Below are 25,056 nucleotides of genomic sequence, written 5' to 3' on the forward strand. Positions count from 1 at the left end.
TAAAGACTGAACAGGAGGAGGTGGGTGGTAAGGAGTACCATAAAAAGAACGAAAGGTGAAAATATAGCGTTCACATGAAAGCAAGAGGTATTTTGAGAGTTAACCAATGACAGTGTTCCAGAAGTGGAGACTGAGAGTCCAGCAGTGGAAGAGTAGGGCACTCTCATTTGGGAGGGATTTGGGGAGAGGGAGGTGAGAGGGATGTTTGGAAAATATGAATTCAAGTTTTAACAGGCGTGAGCGAGAAGCAGCTAAAATGCATCTCAGATGTGGGATAAACCATGCGCCACAGGATCTTGAAATTGCCTGGTTTGAAAGGGGAAACTGAGGGAGGAGCCACTAAGAACAGCAAGGTTCCACTGTCAGAAGCTGAGAAGGTGCTGTCGTTGATGGAGTCTGAGAGGGGAGAAGGGCCTGGTGGGCCCGTGATGATGGCGAGCCACTCAGCTTAGGGGCAGCGAAGGCAGTGAGGGTCCGGAGTTGCAGGCCCCGAGAGGAAAGGGCAGTCACGCGGGCATGTCTGAGTAAGCTCCTTCACATGATGACCTCACTCGCAAAAGTCAGCATTTTGCCTTTTTCTGTTTCACTTTTTATCTGAAGTTTAAATAAGGAATGTAGGAGGCAAGGGGACAGTGCAGCCTGAAACCAGATACACACACTGTTCAGGAAACAATGTTTGTACCGGAATACAAAGGGCAGTGACAGCCCCCTACCCAGGGGGCGGACTCCCGTGTACTTATCTTCACTTGGCTCTCCTCTGTGGTCCCAAACCGACACAATTAAGGAGAAAGGGTCTCTAAGTTCTTGAAATCGCTGTCACAAATCCAGTGAACTTTCCTCACAGGATGGACCCCAGGCCCTTACTCAAAGACCAGTGAACATCATCTCAGTAAAATCCTATCTGATACATTCTTGCTATAAGGAGGCCTGCCTGCTCCCCACCCCAGCAAATGAGGGAGTGGGAGGGGAAAGGCAGAAGTGAGAAACGAGGACAACGATGAAAAGTAAAGCTCCTACTGACAGAGGAGATCTAGACCTCTAAGTGTGAGATAGGAAATGTGTACAGGGGAGAGGGTTCTATATTTCTCAGAAGTACCTGAGAGGATGCTTAGATCGACAAGCCTTGCAGGGTCAAGAAAGTGTCAAGGGCTGTGGTGCATACTCGGTTAAGAAGTAGAGAGAACAAATAGCGCATTTTCAAAACCCTTAAGTAAAATGGTTAAAGTAATTTAAAAACGCATTTTAGCTTTTAAAGGAGTAAGCTTCAGTGATCTGGAGATTTCATCTTAGCAGTACTTACAGTATGAGTGAGTATCATTATTGGGTCTTAGGTATAGGAGGACAAAAGAACATGAGAGAGAAAAAAAAAAAGATTAGTTGAGAGAAGCATAATGGGCCAGGAAAGTAGATGAGGGGGAAAGAAAGCACATCTTACGAACAAAGCAGGAAAAGGGGGAGTGCTGGATTTCTCTCTGTGGCCTCACACGGGATTGACAGCAGGTGTCAACTATGACCTAAGCCATCTCTCAATTGCTTCAGGAAATGGTAGGGTTTCTGTGATGGCAGATGATGCTCACTGCAAAACTCAGTGCATCAACAGTGTGGTTTTGATTCCCGATTATGTGGAATGCCCTGTGTGTGGCCCTTTCCTCTGGTTCATCCTCAGCAGCACACAGGACTGAGGCGCCTCAGCGTAAGCCTCGCGCTCTCCACCTCCTACTTAGAAGCAGCTAGTGGCCGTGCTTTCACTTACCCTTATTTTATTATGATTTGTTTAGTAAAATTATCATCTGATGTTTGTTTTATTTTTTCTCATTTAATTTTTCACCATGCATTTTATTCACATTCTGATTGAACTTGAATTGTAGGGAATAGTTTGGCAAACTAGTGTTGGAGATCTTTGGAGCTGTAAATCACTAAAGTTTATATTATGCTCTGACTGATTCCTCTCAGTCAACCCAAAAGAGAAACCAGGAAACCCCCAGGCCTTGAATTAAGGCAAAATTGATATTCATCTTTCAGTGGGTAATTCGCTGGGCCATTTCTTCCTTGTCAGGACTGGGGCTGGCCCAAGGCCAATCAAAGGCATAGCCTGAGAGGGAGAGTTACAGTGGAGGGTCCCTGAGATGCTTTGCCATGCTACTGTTTTCATCCAAATGGTTGGCTTGGTTCAAGACTCAAATCCTTATAACCAATCATATACAAAAGTGAGTCTGTCCACAAATTTATTCATTTAATACACTTTTATCTGGTCCTTCCAGTGTTCAAGGCACTATATGAAAACTGTGAAGATACAAAGATGAATATGAACTTTCTTCATTTCACATGTATTTATTAAACCCGTTATGAATGAGGTGCTCTGCTAAGGATTGGCAAGACAGTATGACGAAGATGCAGTTTTCAGCCCCAGAGACATCACAGTTTAGTGGGGAAGGTCAACTAGTAAAAAGACAAGACAGGTCAGGGTGGGACATATTAATGCTAAGGATAAGCACAAGTCTCCAAGGTAGCATGTTGGAGGGGTACCTCACCTCATGGGAGACTTCCTGGAGGAGGTGACATTTAAGACAACCCGTTCAAAGAATTTTAGTCATTTAGTAAGTGCCTAAATCATGAAAGAACGTTTTGGAGGATCGGAAAAGATTTTATTCTCACACACTTTTTGCGGTGCCCTGTAATAAATAATGGGATTCATACCAGTGATTGCTTTTGATTATTTATGTTGAGATTTTGGTTCCTTTCATATTTGGTTGTCCTTACAAATTGTAGCATTTAGCACCTTAAGACTAAGCTAGACATTTTCAGCTACCATCCTATTTGGGTTTGAAAAGAATGCTTTCCTCATTGTTAACCATGACAGACCTTTGCTAAAAGGGCATCTCAGCATTATATGGCTTCAAATACCATCAAGTGAAGCAATTTACATAGTATTAGTTAAGTTATATTTTTAGATTTTATTTTCTGAAAAGGTTAATTTTAATCAGCCACTTTTGCTTAATTAGAATGACCATTGTGAAATACTTCATTCAGAGCCTCAATGAGCCTTGCTAAAATTACAAGACATTTTTTTCCTCGTTGAATGGAAAGCTTGAAAGTTTAGATCACGTATTGGCAAACTGGTTTGTTAAATTGATGCTCTGAGTGGAGACCTCCTGAAGCTGAAAAAGAGGTGCACACGGACAGAGAGAAGCTAATTAACTCTTAACCCTGTGGGTGTCACACTGATGCTGTCCATTGGAAGCCATGCCACCTTGTTTTCCTTTTCTTTCTCTCTTCCCTACCATCCCCCACCCTCCATCCCCATGATTTTCCACTTGAGAAGGTCATTAAATATTTTCTTTTTTCTCTATCGCTGATATGCTGCACACTGCCGCAGTAGTCAATTCTTTTTCTTTGGAGATTAAGACGGTATGTTGCAATCAGAAGAAGAGGTCTCTAAAACAGGGTTTGCAAAAGAAATAAAAATTAAAATCATGTGGAGCTGTGGTCCAGAGGTTATTGTTTGATGTGCCTTGGGAAAAAGTGCAAAAAAATGGCATAACATCTAGATGATTATCATAAAATACTTCAGTAGAAAATAGGTGAGAATATAGGGAAACATCTTGTTTTTTCTCTATTCAAGTGAATTAATTGTGGTCTGCTATTCTTTCCCCTTCAGGTCATCTGAATGCTGTTCAGAGTTGTAGTTACCCTGGGTTTTCTATATTTGTCAACATCATTTCCATGTCATAGATGGTTTGTTGTATATCAGCTGCAAAACAAGCCAGAGAGTTTGGTTTACTGGAACTGAGTGAAGGATGGGTTATAGCAAAAGTTTTTGCTTTTTTGAAGGAAACCCAGTCAAATCTCATTAGCCAGAAACCTAAGTATCCTAGAGACTTTAGGTACAAGGACACTTAGCTCCTCATCTTCTTATCTGTTTTCTACTTTCCTTATTATTCTAAGACAAAAATTTATTTGAACTCATACTGTATAAAGTAATATGACTAATCCTGAACCAACAGGACAGATCTGATATATTCAAATAAGTCTTGCCTTCTTTGAAGTGGCTGTTCTGAGAGGCTTAATGTGTACAAGAGTTCAGTAGACATTTAAGACTCCTTTTAGAATCACTTTCAGAGACTGTGACATATTCTATCGAATGAGCTTCATTATCACAAATCTTAGTCTTTTGACAACATGTGTAATTTTTTGAAAAGGTTAGAACTCACTGGATGTTAAGGGTGCCATATAAGGTGGATGGCCTAGGTGACCATTACTCTTGTGGGCTTAAAATTAGATTTGACTAAAGGAATTCATTATTCTTTGCCCGTGGTAGAGGTGAAATACCTACAGAGTCTGGTTTAACTGGAGATGAGAAGTTCTAATACGAGCAAATTTGTCATCACAGTGGAAAACATGTTTACTATCCAAATATAATAAATATAATTTTAAACCACTGAATGCTTTTCTTGTATTTTGATATTAAGGTTATGCTGGTTTCATGAAGTGAATTGAAAAGATTTTCATCCTTTTCTATGGTTTGGAATAATTAAAGGCCCTGGTTCTCAAACTTGACATTGTAAACACCTAAGGAATTGGAAAAAAAAAATTACTGATACGGGGCACCTGGGTGGCTCAGTCGTTAAGCGTCTGCCTTCGGCTCAGGTCATGATCCCAGGGTCCTGGGATCGAGTCCCACATCAGGCTCCTTGCTCAGCGGGGAGCCTGCTTCTCCCTCTGCTGTTCCCTGCCACTCTGCCTACTTGTGATTCCTCTCTCTCTCTCTCTCTGTGTCAAATAAATAAATTAAATCTTTAAAAAAAAAAAAAAATTACTGATACGTGAGCCATACTCTCAGAGACTCTGATGGACACCTAGGGACTTTTAAAAGCCCCCCACATGATTCCGATGTATAACCAAGGATAGGAATCATTGGTTTAAATAACATTAAAACTGGGGCACCTGGGTGGCTCAGTCATTAAGCATCTGCCTTTGGCTCAGGTCATGATCCCAGGGTCCTGGAATCGAGTCCCGCATCAGGCTCCCTGCTCCGCGGGAAGCCTGCTTCTCCCTCTCCCACTCCCCCTGCTTGTGTTCCCTCTCTCGCTGTCTCTCTCTCTCTCTGTGTGTCAAATAAATAAATAAATTCTTTAAAAAAAAAACATTAAAACTATTTGCTCTTGAAAATTGAGATAGAGCTCTGCCTTAAAGCCACAGGGAGATGTACTGTTCAAGTTTTCTACTTCTTTTGAATCAGTTCTCAGTTCTCATAGTTTCTTATTTTCAGGGAAATCCTCCATTTCTCTAGACTATAAAAGTACATTGCCATAGATGTCGATATTATATTGTTTACATGTATGTAACTCTTTTATCTAGTTCTCTACATCTTTTTTCCTACTCTTTAATCTTACATATTTTTAAAAAGATTTTATTTTTAAGTAATCTCTATACCCAACATGGGGCTCAAACTCACAACCCCGAGATCAAGAGTCACATGCTCTATTGATGAGCCAGCCAGGCACCTCAATCTTACATTTTTTTTTAAAGATTTTATTTATTTATTTGAGAGAGAGAGAGAGAATGAGCAGGTGGGAGAGGGACAAGCAGACTCCTTGCTGAGTAGGGAGCCCAACTCAGGGCTCGATCCCAAGCCCCCAGGATCATGACCTGAGCCAAAGGCAGACGCCAACTGACGAGCCACCCAGGTGCCCCGTTACATATTTTTTAATTCTCTCTTTTTTTACTTATCCTTAATCAGGCTCATGATGAGTTTATCAATTTTATTCGTTCTCTCAAAGAATCATCTTTTAGATTTATGTATTTTTTCTTTTTTATTTGCTTTCTATTTCACTAATTTCAGCTTTTATCTTTATTTGATTGACTTTATTGTTCTGTTTCTAATTTCCTGAGATGAATAGTCTTTCATGTGCATCTTCTTTAAGCTTTAATAATGAAGGCATTTAAAGCTACGCATCTTTTCTTTCCTTTTTTAAGATTTTATTTATTTATTTATTTGAGAGAGAGAGAGCACATGGGAGGGGGGAGGGTCAGAGGGAGAAGCAGACTCCCTGCTGAGCAGGGAGCCCGATGCGGGACTTGATCCTAGGACTCCAGGATCATGACCTGAGCCGAAGGCAGTCGCTTAACCAACTGATCCACCCAGGCACCCCAAAGCTACACATCTTTTCTTTTTTTTTAAGATTTATTTATTTACTTGAGAGAGAGAAAGCACGTGTGAGAGAGAGCAAGTGGGGGGAGGGGCAGAGGGAGAGAATCTCTAGTTGAGCAGACTCCCCTGGTCAGCAGGATCCCAACATGGGGCTCATTCTCATGACTTACGAGATTACAACCTGAGCTGAAACCAAGAGTTGGGCACTTGACCGACTGAGTCACTGAGGTGCCCCCCCTACACATCTTTTCTATTTTTAGTTTTAATTGACCCTTCTATCGAACTTGTAATTTTCTTTTAATTTTCTCTTTGATCTAATGCTTGTTAAGATGACAATTTTTAATTTCCAAGGATCTTAATTAAAGGAGCTAGAATTCTTTAAACCATATCTTTATTATTTATTTCAAACTTTATTGGATTATGATATGAGAATATATCCTAAGAAATGTTTATTATTTTGAATTTATTCAGGATTTCTTTGAAATCAAGTATATGATTCGTTCTTATAAAATCTCTTTGGACATATAAAAAATTAATTATACTCTCTATAGGATGTAAAGTTCTTCCTGTATCTACCTATTAAATTAAGTTCATTGATTAAATATTTAATTTTCCACATATTTAGTTTCTAATATATCTGTCTAAATATGTATATTATATATTGCTGCGTAACAAGTTACCCCAGTACTTAGTGGCTTAAAACTATAAACATTTAGTATCTCCCAGTTTCTGTGGGTCAGAAATTTGAGTGCAGCTTAGCTGAATGGTTCTGGCTTATGGTCTCTCATGAGGTGGCAGTCAAACTATTGACCAGGGCTGCATTCATCTGAAAGGTTGACTGGGGCTCAAGGACCTATTTCCATGATTGCTAACTCACGGGGCTGCAGGCACAGCATTTTGGTTCCTCACTGGTTATTGGCAGAACAGCTACATGGGCCTCTCCATAGGGTACCTGAGTGTTCTCATGATATAGCAGCTGGCTTTCCCCAGAGTGAGTGATGCAAAAGAGAGAGAAGGCAGGAAACTGTAGTGTCTTTTATGACTTAGTCTCCAAAGTTGCACACTATCGCTCCTGCTTTTTTTTTTTTTCCAATTTACTAGAAGCAAATCACTAAATCCAACCCACATTCAAGAAGAGGCAAATTAGGCTTCACCTTTTAAAGGGAGTGTCAAGAATTTGTAGACATTATTTGTAGACATTATTTTAAGCCAATAATTCAATCTGAATTTTGTATTTGTGTTTGTATTTTTAAACAGTTTCTTCTTGCATTTATTGTAGTTAAATATATGAAGCAAAAACTTATTCTTTTGTTTATTGAGTACAAGTTCATGAATTGTATCTTCTTCATAAGTGTCTTTTATTATGTAATGTTGCTTTGTGATCATGTTTAGCACTTTTAATCTTAAATTCTTAAACTGTCTCATATCAATATTTACATTCTTGTTTTCTCTTTTTCTCTTGTTTTCAACCTCTCTTTACCTATTTTTTTAATGTGTGTTTCTCACAAACTATATATACCTGAGTTTTGTATTTTAATATAGTCTAGTAATCTTGGTATTTTAATGGGAGAATTTAACCCATTCACATTTAGTATAACAACAGATATTTTTGAAAATTTTTCTTCTATTTTACTTTGCTTACTACTTATTTCACTATGTTTCATCTTCTCCCTTTTCTTTGTGCTGTTTCGGTGAAGTTTTCTTTATTGTTTTCTTTGGTGTTTTTACTGTGCTTTTCTATTCAATAGTGGTTATCTTCCCATTCCTGACATTTCTGATAAATAATGTGTGTGTATATTTCTCAGATATCTATAACTTTATTCTTCCACAATTATCTTCTCTCTCCTCCAGTAAGATAAATGTATTTATTTTCACACTTTCCATGTGTGTCCCCTATTGGGATGAGATTTGTGGAGAATTTGCTTTTCTCCCCTAACCTCCCCTGCAAATTCAAGTTACTGCTCATGCCATATTTTTAGTTCTTGACCATTATTAGGTTTTTCTTCATAGAATGTCTCTTCTATTTCTAGAATCCTTGCTTAGTACTTAAATTCAAGTTCAACATTATCACTATTGATTTATATTTATATTTAATTATATACTGGAGGGCTCATTGTTCATTGTTCACATCTATATTCTATATAATATATTTGTTCCTCTTGGATCTTTCCCTGGCTGTTACTTCGTTAGAATATTTTCTTGAATGTTTTCCTCTATGGGGCATGTGGGTGCTATATTCTCTGAATGCAAGCTCCTTGAATGCAGGGACTTTGTATTATTTACCTCTGTGTTTCTAGCACTTAAAACTGTGTCTAGCACATAACAAGCAATCAATACATGTTCATTGCTTTTGTGGTATTAGATCACTGCATACTCACATATGTCTTTCTTCTACCCTGATGATCATCTATGTTGTTGCTGATATTTGATCCTTTACACATCTGCAAATATTATCTATCACCCTAAGAAGTTAATGATGTTTTGGCCAATATAGAATTCTTGGGTCACAGTCCTTTTCTGTCTTTAATCTGTAGATTTATTACACCATCTTCTGCCTCCCACTACTGCATATGAGAAGTCTAATGCCAGGATGATTCTTTTCCCTTTGTAACTTACTCTTTCTGTCTAGCAGCTTCTAAGACGTTTACCAGGTAATAGGGATATTTTTTCCCCTATCAATTGTGCATAGGATTCAGGAGCTCTTTCAGACTTCAGGCTGAAGTCCCTTTTTAACCATAGAAATCTCCCTTTCTTCGTTATGTAATTATTGCCTCTTCTCCATCTGTTCCTTTTTCCTGATTCTAGAATGATTATTGGCATATTAGTTCTCTTGGCTTTGAACTCTAATTTCTTACTCATTCCTTATGATTTCCATCATTTTGCTTTTTAATCTGTGTGAGAGATTTTTCATCTGTTTGCTTTTTCGGGTCAATAATGTATTTTCCAATCACTGTTTCTTTTAATTAGCTCTAATCTATTGATATTTTAAATTCGGAAAGCACAGTTTAAATGGCAAGAATTATTAACTTTTTCTTCTTTATTTATTGTCCTCTCATTTTTTAAAATAACGTTTTCCTCTGTCCTCCAACAATCCTAGCTCATTAGGTGATAGAACTTTAGCAGATCTGATTGGTCTGTCCCTCTCTGGTTACTGGATCCCCTTAAGTGCTAGGTTATTTTCATTTTCTATTCTCTGCTTAAGCTAAATTAAGCCTGTCTATAGTTGAATGCACAACAGTTGCTACTCCTGCACCAAGAGTGTGAAAGGAAGTGTCTATGTTCCTAGGTATCCCTAAATGCAAGTGTTAGTTTTCTTTTAGCTTCAGAAATAGAGATGAAGTTCCCTACACTTTTTCTAGTAAGATCCAGCTCCCTCTCCCCCAAACCAGGACCATACTAATGCTCTGAGTCAGGGTCTCCCCTTAATCAAGGGATGCACAGGTCCCCTCAGGCCTAGTTCTTCCATGTTCTCACCCCAGGGCTCTCTACTGCTGCTCTTCTAGCCCCCTAGAATCCCAAGAGAGCCAATAGCCTCTAACACCCCTCAGATTCCTCTGGTTTACTCATCCCAGCCAGCTGAAGGCCGAGGGAAGGAAGAGTATCAGAGATGCAGAATCCTTCCTTTTATTCTTTAAGTTTTGATAAGCAATAGCCTATGTTTTTGCAACTGGCTCACACTCTTTAAGCCCAATGTGATAAAGGTATGTGAATTAATGTATAAGAAAATATAAAATAATGGGATCTTAAAATTAGAAATAACATGGAGGTCATAATAAAACGAATCTTCTCATTTGTATGGTTCTCTATGGTTTTCATGCAATTTTATACACACAGTCTCATTCAAGTTCCAGAGTAGCCCTGTATGGTAAGTATGGAAGTTATCCTCCCCATTTTACAGATGAGGGAACTATAGCTCATAAAGATTAAATAATTTACCCAAGGACACGTGGGTAATAGTGGAGCTGGACTAGCAAATAAGTCTTCTTATTTCTGGCCCAGGACACTGTACTACTGCTTGCTTGCTTGCTTGTTTGTTTGTTTCCAATTGTCTTCAGAACATGTTACATTACATGATGATTTGGGGAATCCCTGAGTTATATATTGTGACCTGTATGATATATTTTTTCAACCATTTCTACTATATTGGTATGAATAATTTTAAATGTATATAAATACTGGGACAGTGACTATAAGGTCATAAGATTTTCTTTTGTAGTTTGAAATCTAAAAAAAGAAGAATTTGAAAATAGTTTGAAAAAGATTAATATAACTAGAATATGTAGATTATTTCCTGAAGGTAACTTTTTTGAAGGGGGACATACATTTGGACATATGAGTACTTAAATTTTTCTCTTTGTGATGTATTTTTTAACCATTCGAATTTATTTTACTATGCAATAGAATGCACTTGACCATTTCCCTACCAGGCATGATATGCCTGGTGGGTCTGGCACGTTTGTTTTGTCTTATAGTTTAGTAGTACAGAAGTAAATGAATCAATATCTGTTATAAAGACCAGACCTTTGTCCTGATCCCAGTTTTTTTCCTACTAACACTGTGTTTAAAAGTATTATCTCATACTCAGGAGTGATAATCAAAATATTTAACAACTAATATGGCCTGGTCAGTGAGCAGTCACAATATTGCCAGCTATCCACACCTGGTGTAATTGTATCAGAGTGTACTGGTGATAAATCAGCCCTGCTCACAGTTGCATGGTACCTTACACTTTGCTGGGTATTTTCATATCCATTCTCTTGTTTGATGTGGGGAGGGGAGTGGATATAGTATCGTTCCCCTTTTGTAAATTGAGGGATTCACAGCCCAAAGAAGTTAAACATAGGGCCTCTTAGAATGAAAGACTTTTGGCTCTTGGTTCAGTGTTCTTCCTTGGGTGGAAGTTTCCCTCTTTTCAAGGGAGAAAAAAGAGATAAATTTAGCCATTTTTAAAATTTTTTTTAAAAGATTTTATTTATTTATTTTTGAGAGAGAAATTGAGAGCATGCGTGAGAGCACTGGAGGGGGGCGCAGAGGGAGAAGTAGACTCCCCACTGACTGAGCAATGCAGGTGCCCAAGGTTAGCCATTTTTGATAGGACAAAAATCAGCTCCTTTGAGAGAAAACTCATAGTAGCTAGTGGGTAGAATGAGCAGTCACCATCCCCCTGGAATCTTCCTATCCAAAGCTAATGCTTCACTTCCAAGGTCCCTTGCAGGTGATGCCTGCCCTGGAAGAGTGAAACTACCTCAAGTTAGTGAGCAGATTTTTCCCAGTGGTGGAACTGACTCAGCCTCTTTTCTCCTTATTCACAGGGACATTTAAGTACAAAGCCTTACTTTAAAAGTACATTCTTTTAACTGCTTGTTTTTCCCCCTCTCCTCCTTCCACAGAATGGTCTTCCCTCAGGGAACAACTCATATATTTTTAATGGTGATTTTGTAGATCGAGGAAAACATTCCATAGAGATCCTAATGATCCTGTTTGTGAGTTTTCTTGTCTACCCCAATGACCTGCACTTGAACAGAGGGAACCATGAAGATTTTATGATGAATCTGAGGTAACCTAGGCTTTTAGATTTCCTCTTTTTTCCCATACTGAAAAATACTGCCATGTTTAGTTCCTAGCAGAGAGTTAGAGGTGAGTGTAGAGAAGTAGGGATGAGGGGAATCTCAAGGGAGACCTCAGTTCTTACCTCTATTTACCACCTCAGTCTTCTACTGAGTGAGTATACGTTGCTTCCAAGTCTTCTTCCTATCTTTCTTCCAGTTCTGTCCTTACTTCTCCCTTCTATTATGTTCTTTCTTTTCCTCCCGTGCCTCCCATCACAGGCTAAATTGTTTCCTGGATGGATGTGTTAGGCAAGCTTTGGAGGTGTGGTAGGTTCTATGAGCGGGCTTAGATGAGATCATTCTGTTGCTACTCTTTTGGCTTGCCTCAGATGTTGTCTCAGAAACTAGTACTGTGTTTTTCACTGATGTGTATATTTTTTTACGACATGGTGATTGCTTCTGGCATAATTGTTCATAAACATATTTGAGAACAGCTGTAATGTAGCATTTCAACTATCTGACTCACTGGAGATTTGAGGAATAAAGATTGGTTAAATGGTTTACCCAATTTTGCTGAAAGACACAGTCGGGGATAAATGTTCCCCTTTCCCTTCTTTCTTCTTCCTTTGCCCCTCCTTTACCAGTTTGCTCTAGGGCAGTAGAAGGCATGACATGTCTCATGCTTTAGGTTCTAGGTTTTTGGGTGCCTTGATCAAAGCTCAGCAACTGATTAGTTTTGTGTTTGGGGCAGTTTCACCCCCTGGCTTGAGTACAGACTTTCAGTTCTAATTTTTCAGGTATGGAAGCAGATGCTAAGACTATGATGAAAAAAATCCCAGACTGTTATCCGAGGTCCCTTATATGTAATGTAGCTCGGTACTTTTATTTGGGCATGCCACTTATCCTTTCATTTATTCAGTTAGCCAATCATATTTATCTAGTGTCTGTGATTGTTAATGAAAGAGACATGGCCCCTGCCCTCACAGAGTTTACATCTAGCAGGGAAGACTTAGGTTGAACAGGTTTTTCAAGTATGATGAGTTTATAAAGTGGGGACCTAACTTGTCTGGGGGGGTGATAGAAGGTTCTCCCATAGAAGTATAGTATCAGCCTGAGACCTGAGGATGAATTAGGCAATTCAGAGACAGCCATGGTATTGGCTGAGAAATGGTATCCCACAGTGAGGGGACAACTTAGGCAGAGCTTGAGACAACACTTTTTATATGAAAGAACTTTAGGAGGGTAGGAACACAGACTGAGGGACAGGATGGTCCCTAATAGGGCTGGAGACATAAGACATGGTTGGATCATGCAAAAGAATTTGGACTTTTTTCTAAGGACAACAAAAATAATCATAGAAGAGTATCATAGAATTTGTGTTTTAAATGCAGCAGGAAGAAATATTTGAATGTGGGAGGCCAATTAGGAGGTAGTTGAAGAGACAGATGATGGATTCTCACGTAGACCAAGGTAGTAGGGATGGAGATGCAAAGAAGTAGACAGATTCAAGAGGAGTTTAGGCAATGATGGTTTAAAGCCTGGTAATGTGATATGGGGGACTTGAAAGAGGAGAGAATCAAGGATAACCTCTAGGTTCCCGGCTTGAATTTGGGAGTACGTTGGCATTGTTCGCTGATACTGGGAACATGATAAGAAGAAAAGGTTGGGATGAGAGAGAATGGTAAGTTCATTTTGGGGTAAGGTGATTTGAAGTGCTTTTGATTAGGTAGTTGAGTGTACGTGTCCAGAGCTCAGAAATGCAGTGTGGCCTGAAGCATTGTCCTGCAATATTGGCTCATAGTACCCAAAGCCCTAGGCAAGGATGAGATTACGGAGAGAGAAAGTAAGGGGAGAAGAGGGCCTAGGACAGAATCTGAAGGAAAGCCACCATCCAAGGTTAGGCAGAGAAAAACTTGCAAAGGAGTTGTAGAATACCCAGAAAGGTACGAGGAAAACCAAGAGGGTTTATTGTCACAGAATCCAAGAGAAGAAAAGTTTTCTAGAAGGATGATGTAGTCAACCATATTTAGTGCTTCAGGGAGGGCAAGAAAGATGAGGACTTCAAGGTGTCCTTTGGATTTAACAACATAGACACCTTTGGTGAGTATAGGACTGAATTCATCTCGGAAAACATAACATTACACTGTAGAAGCCTGATGTGACATGATTTGCATGGATACCTGGAGTGAATATGCTGTGTTCTGACTTCCCTATGTTGGGCCTTAAGAACGTATATTATTATCTTTAGGCAAGAAAAGTAATAAAAAAAAATTTCCATCATTAAAGCTCCCTTCATGATTGCTATTCAGGCATGAAAATTCCTGACTCTTTCTATTAAAATCTTGAATACCATTACATGAACTATATCAGAGAGAGTATAAAGGGCCAACTTGTTGTCTTCTATCTAGGCTTTTCTTTGTCTCGGTTCAGTCTCCCCCACCAACCCCCTTCCCACGCCTTCATTCATTTACTATAAGGTTTAGGATGTCTGAGAAATACTCTCTAAATGAAAGGCATTCTCCTGCACAGCTTCCCCCAGCTGCCACTGCACACTTCGCTGACTACTTGCAGCATCCACATATCCTATACCTAGCACATACTTCTTAAGCTGCCTTGTAATTGTTTCATGAAAATTTATCTTCTTTCTCCAACTATGCTATAAGCTCCTTCCGAGTAGGGATGATGTCATTGACTGCTTTTGTTCTTTCCCATCATGCCTAGCAAAAACTTGGGTAAGTAAGAGTTTCAACTAAACCCTAGTTTCTTGAGTTCTTGACACTTGTGATAATGAGATGTCAATGGGTCCCCTTTTTGCGTGACTCACGTTAAGTAGGCGTTATCAACGTTTAATTAGTTTAAATACCACTGTTGTTGTTTTTTTTTTCAGGTATGGCTTCACAAAAGAAATTTTGCATAAATATAAGGTAAGACTCGGACTTTTTTTTTTTTTTTAACGCATTCTCTTTGCTGTTTATACATAGAACTACAAAAAAAGAGCCTTTGGGAAGGGTGATGGGTAAAAATAAAAGCACAGCAGGAAGCCCTGGCCAGGGTAGAGGCCTAATTTTCTTCCTGGACCAAACCAAGCTGTTTCACTGTGACCTTTGTGTTAGTTTCAGCACAGATACAAACATATTCTATTGTTGTAAAGGTACCCAGGATTTGTTTTATGGTAAAACATGCAGATACAGAAATGACTATCTTAAAGGAAGAGATTTTTACTCCCTGAGTGAGTGTGGGTGTGGGCTCTGGATTGGTTGGTTTGCATATGAAAGGCACTCTCATCTGCATATGAAGGGCAACTCATCGACAATTTCTAGGCATTACCTAGCTCTGGGAGGAGCAATCTCTCCTCCAGGGTCAGCAAGGCACCAAGATGTCCAAGTATCAAAAATATAGAACAAACAAACAAACAAACAGAATAAAAAGACATGATTAATGCATGCTGGTGGGTTAGTGACTCCATGCCGACTTCCTTTGCTCCTTTGCCTCGCATGAAAGCTGTTGCATTTTGTGATAAACTTGAACTTACCAAAAAAACAAAACTTACTCAAATTCTTACTTACAGATGCATGGAAAGAAAATCTTACAAATCTTAGAAGACGTCTATACCTGGCTCCCAATTGGTACAATCATTGACAATGAAATCCTGGTCATACATGGTGGGATATCAGAGTCCACAGACTTGAATTTGCTCCACCGTTTAGAAAGAAACAAAGTAAGAAATGTTTACATAAATCTTGTCGCAGAGTTTTATAAGGGGGTATATATATACCTCTTTTCATTTATTATTTTGTATTCATTTGCGTTTTAGTAGTTGTCGTAACTGCAAAAATTAGTATAAATTTTAAGAAAATCTATGATGGCAAGATAAAGAAATGAATGGGTAACTTCTAAATAAGGCAAATATATTGTTTTAACTTCGTGATGAAAGTGGAAAACGAGGAAATGTTGGCATTTCATGTAGTTCCTAAAAGTGAAAATCCTGATTTTTAAAAATTAAAATTTCGGATTAATGTTGTAGTAAAATATACATAACATAAAATTGACCACTTTAATTAACCATTTTTAAGTGTACAGTTCAGTGGTGTTAAGTACATTCACATTGTAGTGCAGCCGTCCCCACCATCCATCTCCAGAACTTTTCATCTTCCCAAATGGAAACTCTAACCATTAAGCGACAACTCTCCCTTCTCCCCTCTCCCTAGCGCCTGGTGACCACCATGCTATTTTCTGTCTCTGAATCTGACTACTTTGGGTGCCTCATTATAGATGGAATCATACAGCAGTTTATTTCTGAGTTGCTATGACTTCTCTTATATTCCAAATGGCTCAGGGTATTTTGGGGGGAAATATTTTAAACTGAGTAATCATATTAAGTACAACAGAAGCAGAGCAAGAACGTGTATAGAACCTCTAAGGGAAGAGTCTGTGTGTGGCCTGTAAAGCTCCCGTACTTAGTGAAGGGCTCCTTTGGCTGGGCCTTGCAGAGTGACTGGAATTATCTTTGTCCTGTACCAGAGCCCAGCCAAAGGCCCAAGACCAGGGGCATAGGAGGACCAATAGCAGCTCTGGAACCAGATGATCGTATATGGTCCTAGTGAGAAACCTGAACCCTTACCCCTCAAGACTGATAGTCAACTTCCAACCAATCTAGGCAAGTAGAGTCTAGAGCTGGAATTTAATTTCATATAGACAGAAAGGTGACCCCTATTCACTTTGAGTTTCTGGAGCCCTTATACCTTTATATACATATGAAAGATAGTATTATTGCTAACTTCTTCTCATCCTGAGCCTTCTAAGCCTCAGTTTCTGCACCTGTGTATGGAAGCAAAAAATACCTACTATATTGAGTTGTTAGGAGGATTAAATAGAATTACCTAGATGGGGCGCCTGGGTGGCTCAGTTGGTTAAGCGACTGCCTTCGGCTCAGGTCATGATCCTGGAGTCCCTGGATCGAGTCCCGCATCGGGCTCCCTGCTCGGCAGGGAGTCTGCTTCTCCCTCTGACCCTCCCCCCTCTCATGTACTCGCTCTCTCTCATTCTCTCTCTCTCAAATAAATAAATAAAATCTTTAAAAAAAAAAAAAAAAAAGAATTACCTAGATGAAGAAAACAGCATAGAGTAAGTTCTGAACACAAAGCTCTCTCCCTCCAACTCTCTCCTCTCTTTCCTGATACTTGGAACCGAAGTTTGAATTTTAGTCACCAAGACACCCCCTGGGGAGAAGTTTTTGGGCCAGGAGTTTTCCCAGGAAACCAAATTTCACCTCCTTTGGGGGTCATCGTTCCACCTACTCATAAGCCTGGTTTTAAAGATAGAAATTTGACTTGTGTACTCTCTGAGTCTTCTACCCCTCCTAGAGTGAGGTTGAATTGGCAGCACATACTTGTTGTATTAAATACAATTGAACTGTAGCAAAAGTAGTAGGTTTAAGCCTTTGGAACTCTACCAAATGAAATACAAAAGTAGATTTTCAAGTCCAATTTTACATCTTTCCCACTTTCTCCACTTCCCCATCCCTTAGGACCCTCTAAGTGTAGGGATGACCATGCTTCCTGGGTTATGCCTGCTGTTGTGGTAGGATTGTTAATGGCGGTGGGGAGTCGGGTTGGGGGAACTTCATGACAACCTCCTTCTAGGTTCATTAAAGGCATTTTGTAAGGTGGGTGGGTTGGTGGGGGTGTCAACGCAGAGGGACAGAGAAGGAAGATTCTATAAACTGAGATTCTAGTTTAGAATTCTTTAAACTCCCTGGCAGGGGGTGTGAGAAAGGATGGCTAGCAGGGCTCCCAGGAGAAAATGACGGTGTGGTACTTTAGGGGGGAGCTGGGCAAAGTATCCTGATCCTAAGTGGCCTTAAGAAACACGTGTTCTTCGTCAGGTTGAGGCACAGCAATAGAGACAGAGTGGCAACTGGCGCTGAAGTTTCTGCATGTGGCACATGAAACATAGGGTTTGGCTAAAGTGTGACTTTGTTTTGTAGATGAAATCTGTGCTGATGCCACCAATTCCCTTAGTTGAAGACCATGATACTGACTTGAAGACAAATAAAGTAGGTGCAACTCTTATACCTCGGGAACTCAAAACAAATGGATCCCTTTCTGAGCAGTTAACAAAGCATGAATGGGAACAGGTAGGTATCAAAGTGTCTCCCAAAATGGCGGTGAAGATGCGGCATAGATGAAGTTATCCCTTAGATACATAACAAGTGACTTACCTTTATAAGCAGAGCATATTCTTCCTTCTGAACTCATCACTATACTTTTAATAGCTTCACTGCGATAGACTCCTTCATTTAAAGTATATAATTCAATGGTTTGGGTATATTCACAGTGTTGTGCAACTGTCATGACAATCTAATTTTAGAACTTTTTCATTGCCTGAAAAAGAAACTCCATACCTGTTACTAGTCACTCCCCATTCTCTCCCCAACCACCCCCTCCTCCAGCCTTAGGCAACCACTAATCTACTTTTGGTCTTTATAGATTTTCCTATTCTGGACATGTTCTAGAAATGGACCCATACAATATGTGATCTTTTGTGTCTGGCTTCTTGTACTCAGCTCAGTGTTTTGAGGTTCATCCATGTTGTAGGATGTATCAGTACTTTGTTTCTTTTTATTGCTAAATAATATTCTGTTGTGTGGATATACTACATTTTGTTTATTCATTCATCAGTGGGTAGACATTTGAGTTGTTTCTGCTTCTTGGCTATTATGAATAATGCTGCTGTAAACATTCACACACAAGTTTTTCTGTGGATGTATGCTTTCATTTCTCTTTGGTATATACCTAGGAGTGGAATTGCTCGGTTATAAGATAATTCTAAGTTGAACGTTTTGAGAAACTTCCAAACTGTTCTCCCGAGTGGCTGCACCATTTTACATTTCCATTACCAATGTATGAAGGTTCCAATTTCTTCACGTCCTCTCCTTTTGATTATGGCTGTCCTAGTGGGTGTGAGGTGGAATCTCATTATGGTTTTGATTTGTTGTGGTTTTGGCATTTCTCTAATCATTAATGATGTTGAGCATCTTTTCATGTGCTAATTGGCCATCTGTATGTCTTTGGAGAAATACCTGTACAGATCCTTTGCTCATTTTAAAAATTGAGTTATTTATCTTTTTATTATTGCATTGTAAGAGTTCTCCATATATTCTGGATATAAATTCCTTCTCAGATATATTATTTGCAGGTATTCTTTCCTATTCTGTGGACTATTTTTTCCCTCTCTTGATGGTATTATTTGCAGCACGAAAGTTTTTAATTTTGATGAAATCTAATATTATGGTTTTTTTCTGTTTTGCTTGTGCTTTTGGTGTTGTATCTAAGACACCATTGTCTGATCCAAAGTCATGAGGATTTATTGCTGTAGTTTCTTCTAAGAATTTTATAGATTAAGCTCTTCCATTTGGGTAATCCATTTTGAGTTAATTTTTGTGTAAGGTGGGAGGTAGAGGTCTAGCTTTAATCTTTTACATGTGGATATCCAGTGATCCCAATACCACTTGTTAAAAGGACTTTTCTCATTGAATTTTCTTGGCGCTTTTATCAAATCAACTGACCATAAATATGAAGGTTTATTTCTAGACTCTTAGTTCTACTCCCTGATCTATATGTCTATCCTTACGTCAGTACTACACAGTTTTGATGACTATACCTTTGTAGAAAGTTTTGAAAGTGGGAAGTGTGGGTTCTTTGTTTTGTTGTTCTTTTTCAAGATTGTTTTGACTGTTCTGGGTCCTTTGAATTTCCATATGAATTTTAGGGACAGCTTGTCAATTTCTACCAAGAAACAGCTGGGATTGCTTTGAATCTGTGTTCTTATTGCAATCTTAACGATATTATATCTCCAATTCCACGAACATGGAATGTCTTTCCATGTATTTAGATCTTTAATTTCAACAGTGTTTTGTAATAATGTACACTGAGGCGCTTGTTTTGCTCAAGTTGAAAATAAATATTCCGAAGTACTTTCAACGCTATTGTAAAATAGAATTGTTTTTTAAATTACCTTTAGAAATATAGTTGACTTATGTATACTGATCTCATGTTGTGAACCTTGATAAGCCTGTTTATTCATTCTAATGATTTTTAGTGGATTCCTTGGGACTTTTATATACATGAGCATGTTATCTGTGAATAAAGATAATTTTGCTTCTTCCTTTCCAAGCTGTCTGCCTTTTATTTCTTTTTCTTCCTTAATTACCCTGTCTAGAACCTCTAGTACAGCGTTGAATAGAAGTGGTGAGAGTAGACATCCTTGTCTTATTCCTGCTATTAGGGGAAAGCATTCAGTCTTTCACCATTAAGTGTATTAGCTGTTTGTTTGTATATTAGCTGCCCTTCATCATGAGGAGGGTCCCTTCCGTGCCTACTTTGTTGAATGTTTTTATCGTGAAAGAGTGTTGGATTTTGTCAAATGTTTTTTTTTATCTATTAAGATGATCGTGTGGGGTTTCCCCTTTATTCTATCAATATGGTGTATTACATTGATTGATTTAAACCAACCTTACATTCCTGGTATAAATCCCACTTAGTCATGGTGTGTAATCCATTTTATATGTTGCTGGCTTCAGTTTGCTAATTTTTTTAAGGATTTTACATCTGTATTCATAAGGGGTATTGTTCTGTACTTTTCTTGTGATATCTTTGGTATTAGCATAAGACTGGCCTCATAGGATGAGTTGGGAAGCATTAGCTCCTTTTCCAGTTTTTGGAGGTGTTTGTGAAGGACTGATAATAATTTTTCTTCATATGTTTGGTAGAATTCATCAGTGAAATGATCTGAGCCTGGGCTTTTCTTTGTAGGAATTTTAAAAATTACTAATTCAATCTTTTTCTTGCTATAGTTCTATTCAGATTTTGTATTTCTTCTTGAGTGGTTTTTATCTTGGTGGTCCTGATAGTTTCTCTTCCTTGGAATTTGTTCATTTCATCTAATTTATCTAATTTGTTGGCCTAAAGTTGTTTGTAATATATATATTTAAATATATATATAAAGTCAGTAGTGCTGTCACCTCTTTCATTCCTAATTTTAGTAAGTTGAGTCTCTTTTTTTCTTGGTCAGTCTCACTAAGGTTTGTTAATTTTATTGATCTTTTCAAAGAACCAATTTTTGGTTTTATTGACTTCCTTTATTATTTTCTATTCTTTCCTTCATTTATTTCTGTTCTCATCTTTATTATTTCCTTTTTCTGCTTGCTTTAGATTTAGTTTGCTCTTCTTTTTCTAGTTTCCTAAGGTGAAAGGTAATGTCATTGATTCAAGATCTCTTGCCTTTTGTAATGAAGCTATAAATTTTCCTGTAACTACTACTTTAGCTCCATCCTGTAAATTTTGTGGTGTTGTGCTTTCATTTTCATTCATCTCAAAGTATTTTCTAATTTCCCTTGTGATTTCTTCTTTAACCCATATATTATTTAGCAGCATGTTATTTAATTTCTGCATATTTGTGAATTTCTCATATTTCTTTCTCTTATTGCTTTCTACTTGAATTCAGTTTTGGTTGGAGAACATACTTTATATGATTTAAATCCTTTGAAAACATAGTGAGGCTTTTTTTATGGGTGGTGTATGGTCTATCTTGGAGAATGCTCCGTGTGCTCTTGAGAAGAAAATGTATTCCATTCCTGTTGAGTGGAGTGCTGTATCTATATATATCCATGTCTGTCTGTCTTTGAATGTATTTATCTGTCTTTGAATATATTTATAATAGTTGCTTTGAAATCTTTGTCCGCTAAGTCAACATCTAATCCCCTCAAAGGCAATTTCTATTGCCTGCTTGTTTTTCCCTGTGTATTTTTTTCTTTGCATGTCTTGTAACTTTTTTGTTGAAAACTGGGCATTTTAAGTAACATATTGTAGTAACTCTAGATTGTTACTCCCATGCTTCTCTGGGGCTTGTTGTTATTTGCGTTTTCACTCATTTATTTGTTTAGGGCTTGACTAGTTCAGTGAAGTCTGTGACCTCTCAGTGTGTCGTCCCTGACTCCTGGGGGTCATTGTAGTTTTAGGTAGGCTCTCTTTGTCTCTTTCCCTGACTTCCCCTTTAAGCTTTGGCCCATCTGCCTCTCATACCCAGCTGTTAGCCTTCGCTAATTACTAGCTGATTGGGCTATTGTTCTTAACAATGCCCTGGGGCTCACAAATAGCTCCACAATCTGATCCCATTAAAGTCAGTCTCCTTTGCAGGGGCAGGGTATGACAATCCTTGAGGCTTATTCTGGCCCTAGGAGGGCTCTTCTCATCTGCCCCTTTCCCTGATTCTGTCTGTGAAACTTCTTTCTGGTCTGCTCTTGCTGCTAGTATCGTGGAACCATCAGCCTTCTTCTAATTGCTTAGCTCTAAGAGGGCTCTATTTCTTGACTCTGTACTCTTATACCTTGACTGCTGAAAATGTTGACTAAAATGTGATTTCTGTTGTAAAATATCCTCTAATCAATGAGGAGAAAGAGAGAGCTGAGGGGATAGAGAGGGAGGGAGAAGGGGTAGTGGGAGAGAAATAGAATTCATCAATGGCTTGTGCGTCCAAAGTATTTAAAAATCAAGTAAATACAAGAGACAACTTATAGCAAGTTGGAAAGGATGCTTCCTTAAATTCTGACATCCAAATTCCAAAGACCAAAGGTTAGAACAAGCACTTCTAGGATGGTGAATAAAAAGGATGATGCCAAAGAGATTGGAGTTTCACAAAAAGAAAATTCTGGCCTCTGGAAGCCTAGATAAGTTTAGAATTCTAGAGAGATGGAGCCTTAAGAAGTGGGAGGGAGGAGACTGGGGGTCATTATTCTGTAATAAAACTTCCCACCACCCCAACAATATAGACGAGGCATCTTGCAGTCTCCATGTACATAACTAGAGCTGAGACAGGGTAAAATGGACCAGAATCTCATTCCCAATATTTTTTTTTTAAAGATTTTATTTATTTATTTATTTATTTATTTATTTATTTATTTGACAGAGAGAGAGAGATAGCGAGAGCAGGAACACAAGCAGGAGGAGTGGGAGAGGGAGAAGCAGGCTTCCCGCTGAGCAGGGAGCCCAATGTAGGGCTCGATCCCAGGACCCTGGGATTATGACCTGAGCTGAAGGCAGACACTTAACGACTGAGCCACCCAGGCACCCCTCATTCCCAATATTTTAATAATTTCAGTTGTACACTTAGTTTTCTTCTCTCAGTTGCTGGTACAAAGTGGGTATGCATACTTTAGTTAGCTAGAGTTGAAATTTCCAGATAAAAACAGATTTCATACTTTATTTCTCAATAGCTATGAGCTATGTTATAATAAAGGTCATAGGCTCTTTATTTGTCCCCTACTCACAGAAGTGCATAATTCTTGGCTGAGTGCTATAATTTAAGTTTTATCTTATGTTCACAGAGATGTGGGGGATATATGTACTCATAGCTACGTCACTGTATAGAGACAAGTGTGATACCCTTCCTTTAGGACGGACTTGCAACAAGAAGACCAGAGAGGTTTATTATTTATTTCCTGAGTGACTCCCTTCTCTTAATTCGTCCATTTAATAAGTATTTATTGAACACCTGCTATGTGTCAGTCACTGTTCTAGGCTTTTGAGAATGTCAGTGACCAAAGATCTACTACCTCATGAAGCTTACATTCTAGGGGGAGGAGTTAAATAATAATATCACAAAAAGCAAGTAAATTATATAATATGCTAAGTGAGAGGTTCTATGGAAAAAAAATTAAAACTAGAACAAGATTAGGAGTATCAGGAGAACTGGAGGTAGAGGACAGAGTTGTAATTTTAAATAGGGTAGTCGGCCTCATTGTGCAGGCTCCCAAGAGTGAAACGGCTTGGTCGCAGTCACTTGGCTAGTCACTGCGCGATAGAGCAGGATGTGATTCCAGGTCTGCCTTTAATGCCCATGCTCCTTTTCCGAAGGGAAAGATGACTTCAAAGTGATAGGAGGTCTCAAGAAGGAAATGAACTGCTCTAGTGTGTCCTCATCCAGTGAGACAATGGGTAAACAAGGAGTAGGCATCTGAAGCAGTTTAGGTATTGCTGGAAGGTTTGGGTTGAGCACAGCTTTTAAAACGACATGTTCAAAAGCTGGAAGGAGGACACATCACCAAGGGAAAATACAAAAGAATAGCGAATCTATAGTATTAGTGTCTTAGAAGAGAAGCATTTAGGTACACCTTTCAGAGCTATTAACTCTCCCCCAAAGCATACTTTTGGGAACTGGATTATTTAGAGCTGCAGACAAGCACAGGGCACTTCTTGCTGGATTTATTCTGGATTTAGGAGGTTTAAAGGCTGAGACACAGATAGATTTTTGTTGACCAGGCCCTATAAAAACTGTCATTCAGTAAAACTTTTCCAATTTTTGGTTTGAAAATTTTCAGGAAGGAATGTTGTAAATAACTGTTCTTTCATGCACTTACCACTCCCAAGGCCCTTGCATTTCAGAGGAGAGGATGTTGGAAGGAAAGAGACTGTCTCTGCTGAGGAATTTGTTTTACCAACAAAGGGCCTCAGGATCAAATCTGTATTATAGCCACAGTCTGGGTAAACCGAGTCAAGTGAATGAGTTCTAGACAGAAAAAAGAAATGCAAACTTACGGAATGGATAATTCTGAAGACATTCATTTCTATAAAACTCATACCCCCTTTGACTTTGAGTCAAAGAAAAATGAATGTTAGATTTATCTTTCTCATTTCATTGATGAGCCAACTAAAGCTCAAATAGGTTAAATGATTTGCCCAAGGTGACACAGGTGACACTTGAGGAACTAACTCCTTGGTCAGTGCTTTTTCTAGTTCAACAGAGTCCACTGTATACACTGAATTTGTGTAAATTTCAACATCACGTATGCGACAAAAAGGAGAAAAGTATGTAAAATTTTATTTTCACGAAGGTTATTTATCCCATGATACATTATCACATATATAAAATATTCACACACCCGTATTATTGTATAGGAATGGATATACAAATCATGTATAGTGTGCATTGAGGGTCATTTAAGAGGTGTTCCGGGGGTAATTTTGGCTATAAATGACTTGCATTTCATGTGAGAATTTAAAACTTAATCCCCTCCTTATAAAACACAATTCCTTGTGTTCTGTGTTTCTGCCTTCATTACACTAAAGGTCAAATCAGGACCCCCAAACATGAATTCATGGTGTAAGAGCCAGATATGATAAGGCAAGTGTTTGTTTTGTCATAAACACCAGCAAGGCAAATGGGCTCCACTGTATTTATTTGTAGGGCAGGATTGTGCCAATGAGGGAGTGAGGTAGGGGAAAAAGGAGAATCCTGGTCTGAATCTACTTTGGGTGGTTTTAACTCTCACTGCAGTCAATCATCAAAAATTCCCTAAGT

At 38.6% G+C, this 25,056-nt stretch overlaps 1 protein-coding gene across 2 annotated transcripts in view; it reads left to right on the top strand.

Annotated features, from left to right (window-relative positions):
- Positions 1-25,056, top strand: part of PPEF1 (protein phosphatase with EF-hand domain 1) — a 96,464-nt gene that overhangs the window by 44,819 nt on the left and 26,589 nt on the right. For both annotated transcript variants that reach the window (XM_032389601.1, XM_032389602.1), the window contains exons 7-10: positions 11,542-11,708; positions 14,588-14,624; positions 15,269-15,418; positions 17,687-17,836. In XM_032389601.1, the coding sequence (XP_032245492.1) occupies positions 11,542-11,708; positions 14,588-14,624; positions 15,269-15,418; positions 17,687-17,836 (504 nt within the window). The remainder of the gene's footprint in view (positions 1-11,541; positions 11,709-14,587; positions 14,625-15,268; positions 15,419-17,686; positions 17,837-25,056) is intronic.

This window comes from Phoca vitulina, unplaced genomic scaffold, assembly GCF_004348235.1.
Source record: "Phoca vitulina isolate PV1807 unplaced genomic scaffold, GSC_HSeal_1.0 scaffold55, whole genome shotgun sequence".
Classification (NCBI taxonomy): domain Eukaryota; kingdom Metazoa; phylum Chordata; class Mammalia; order Carnivora; family Phocidae; genus Phoca; species Phoca vitulina.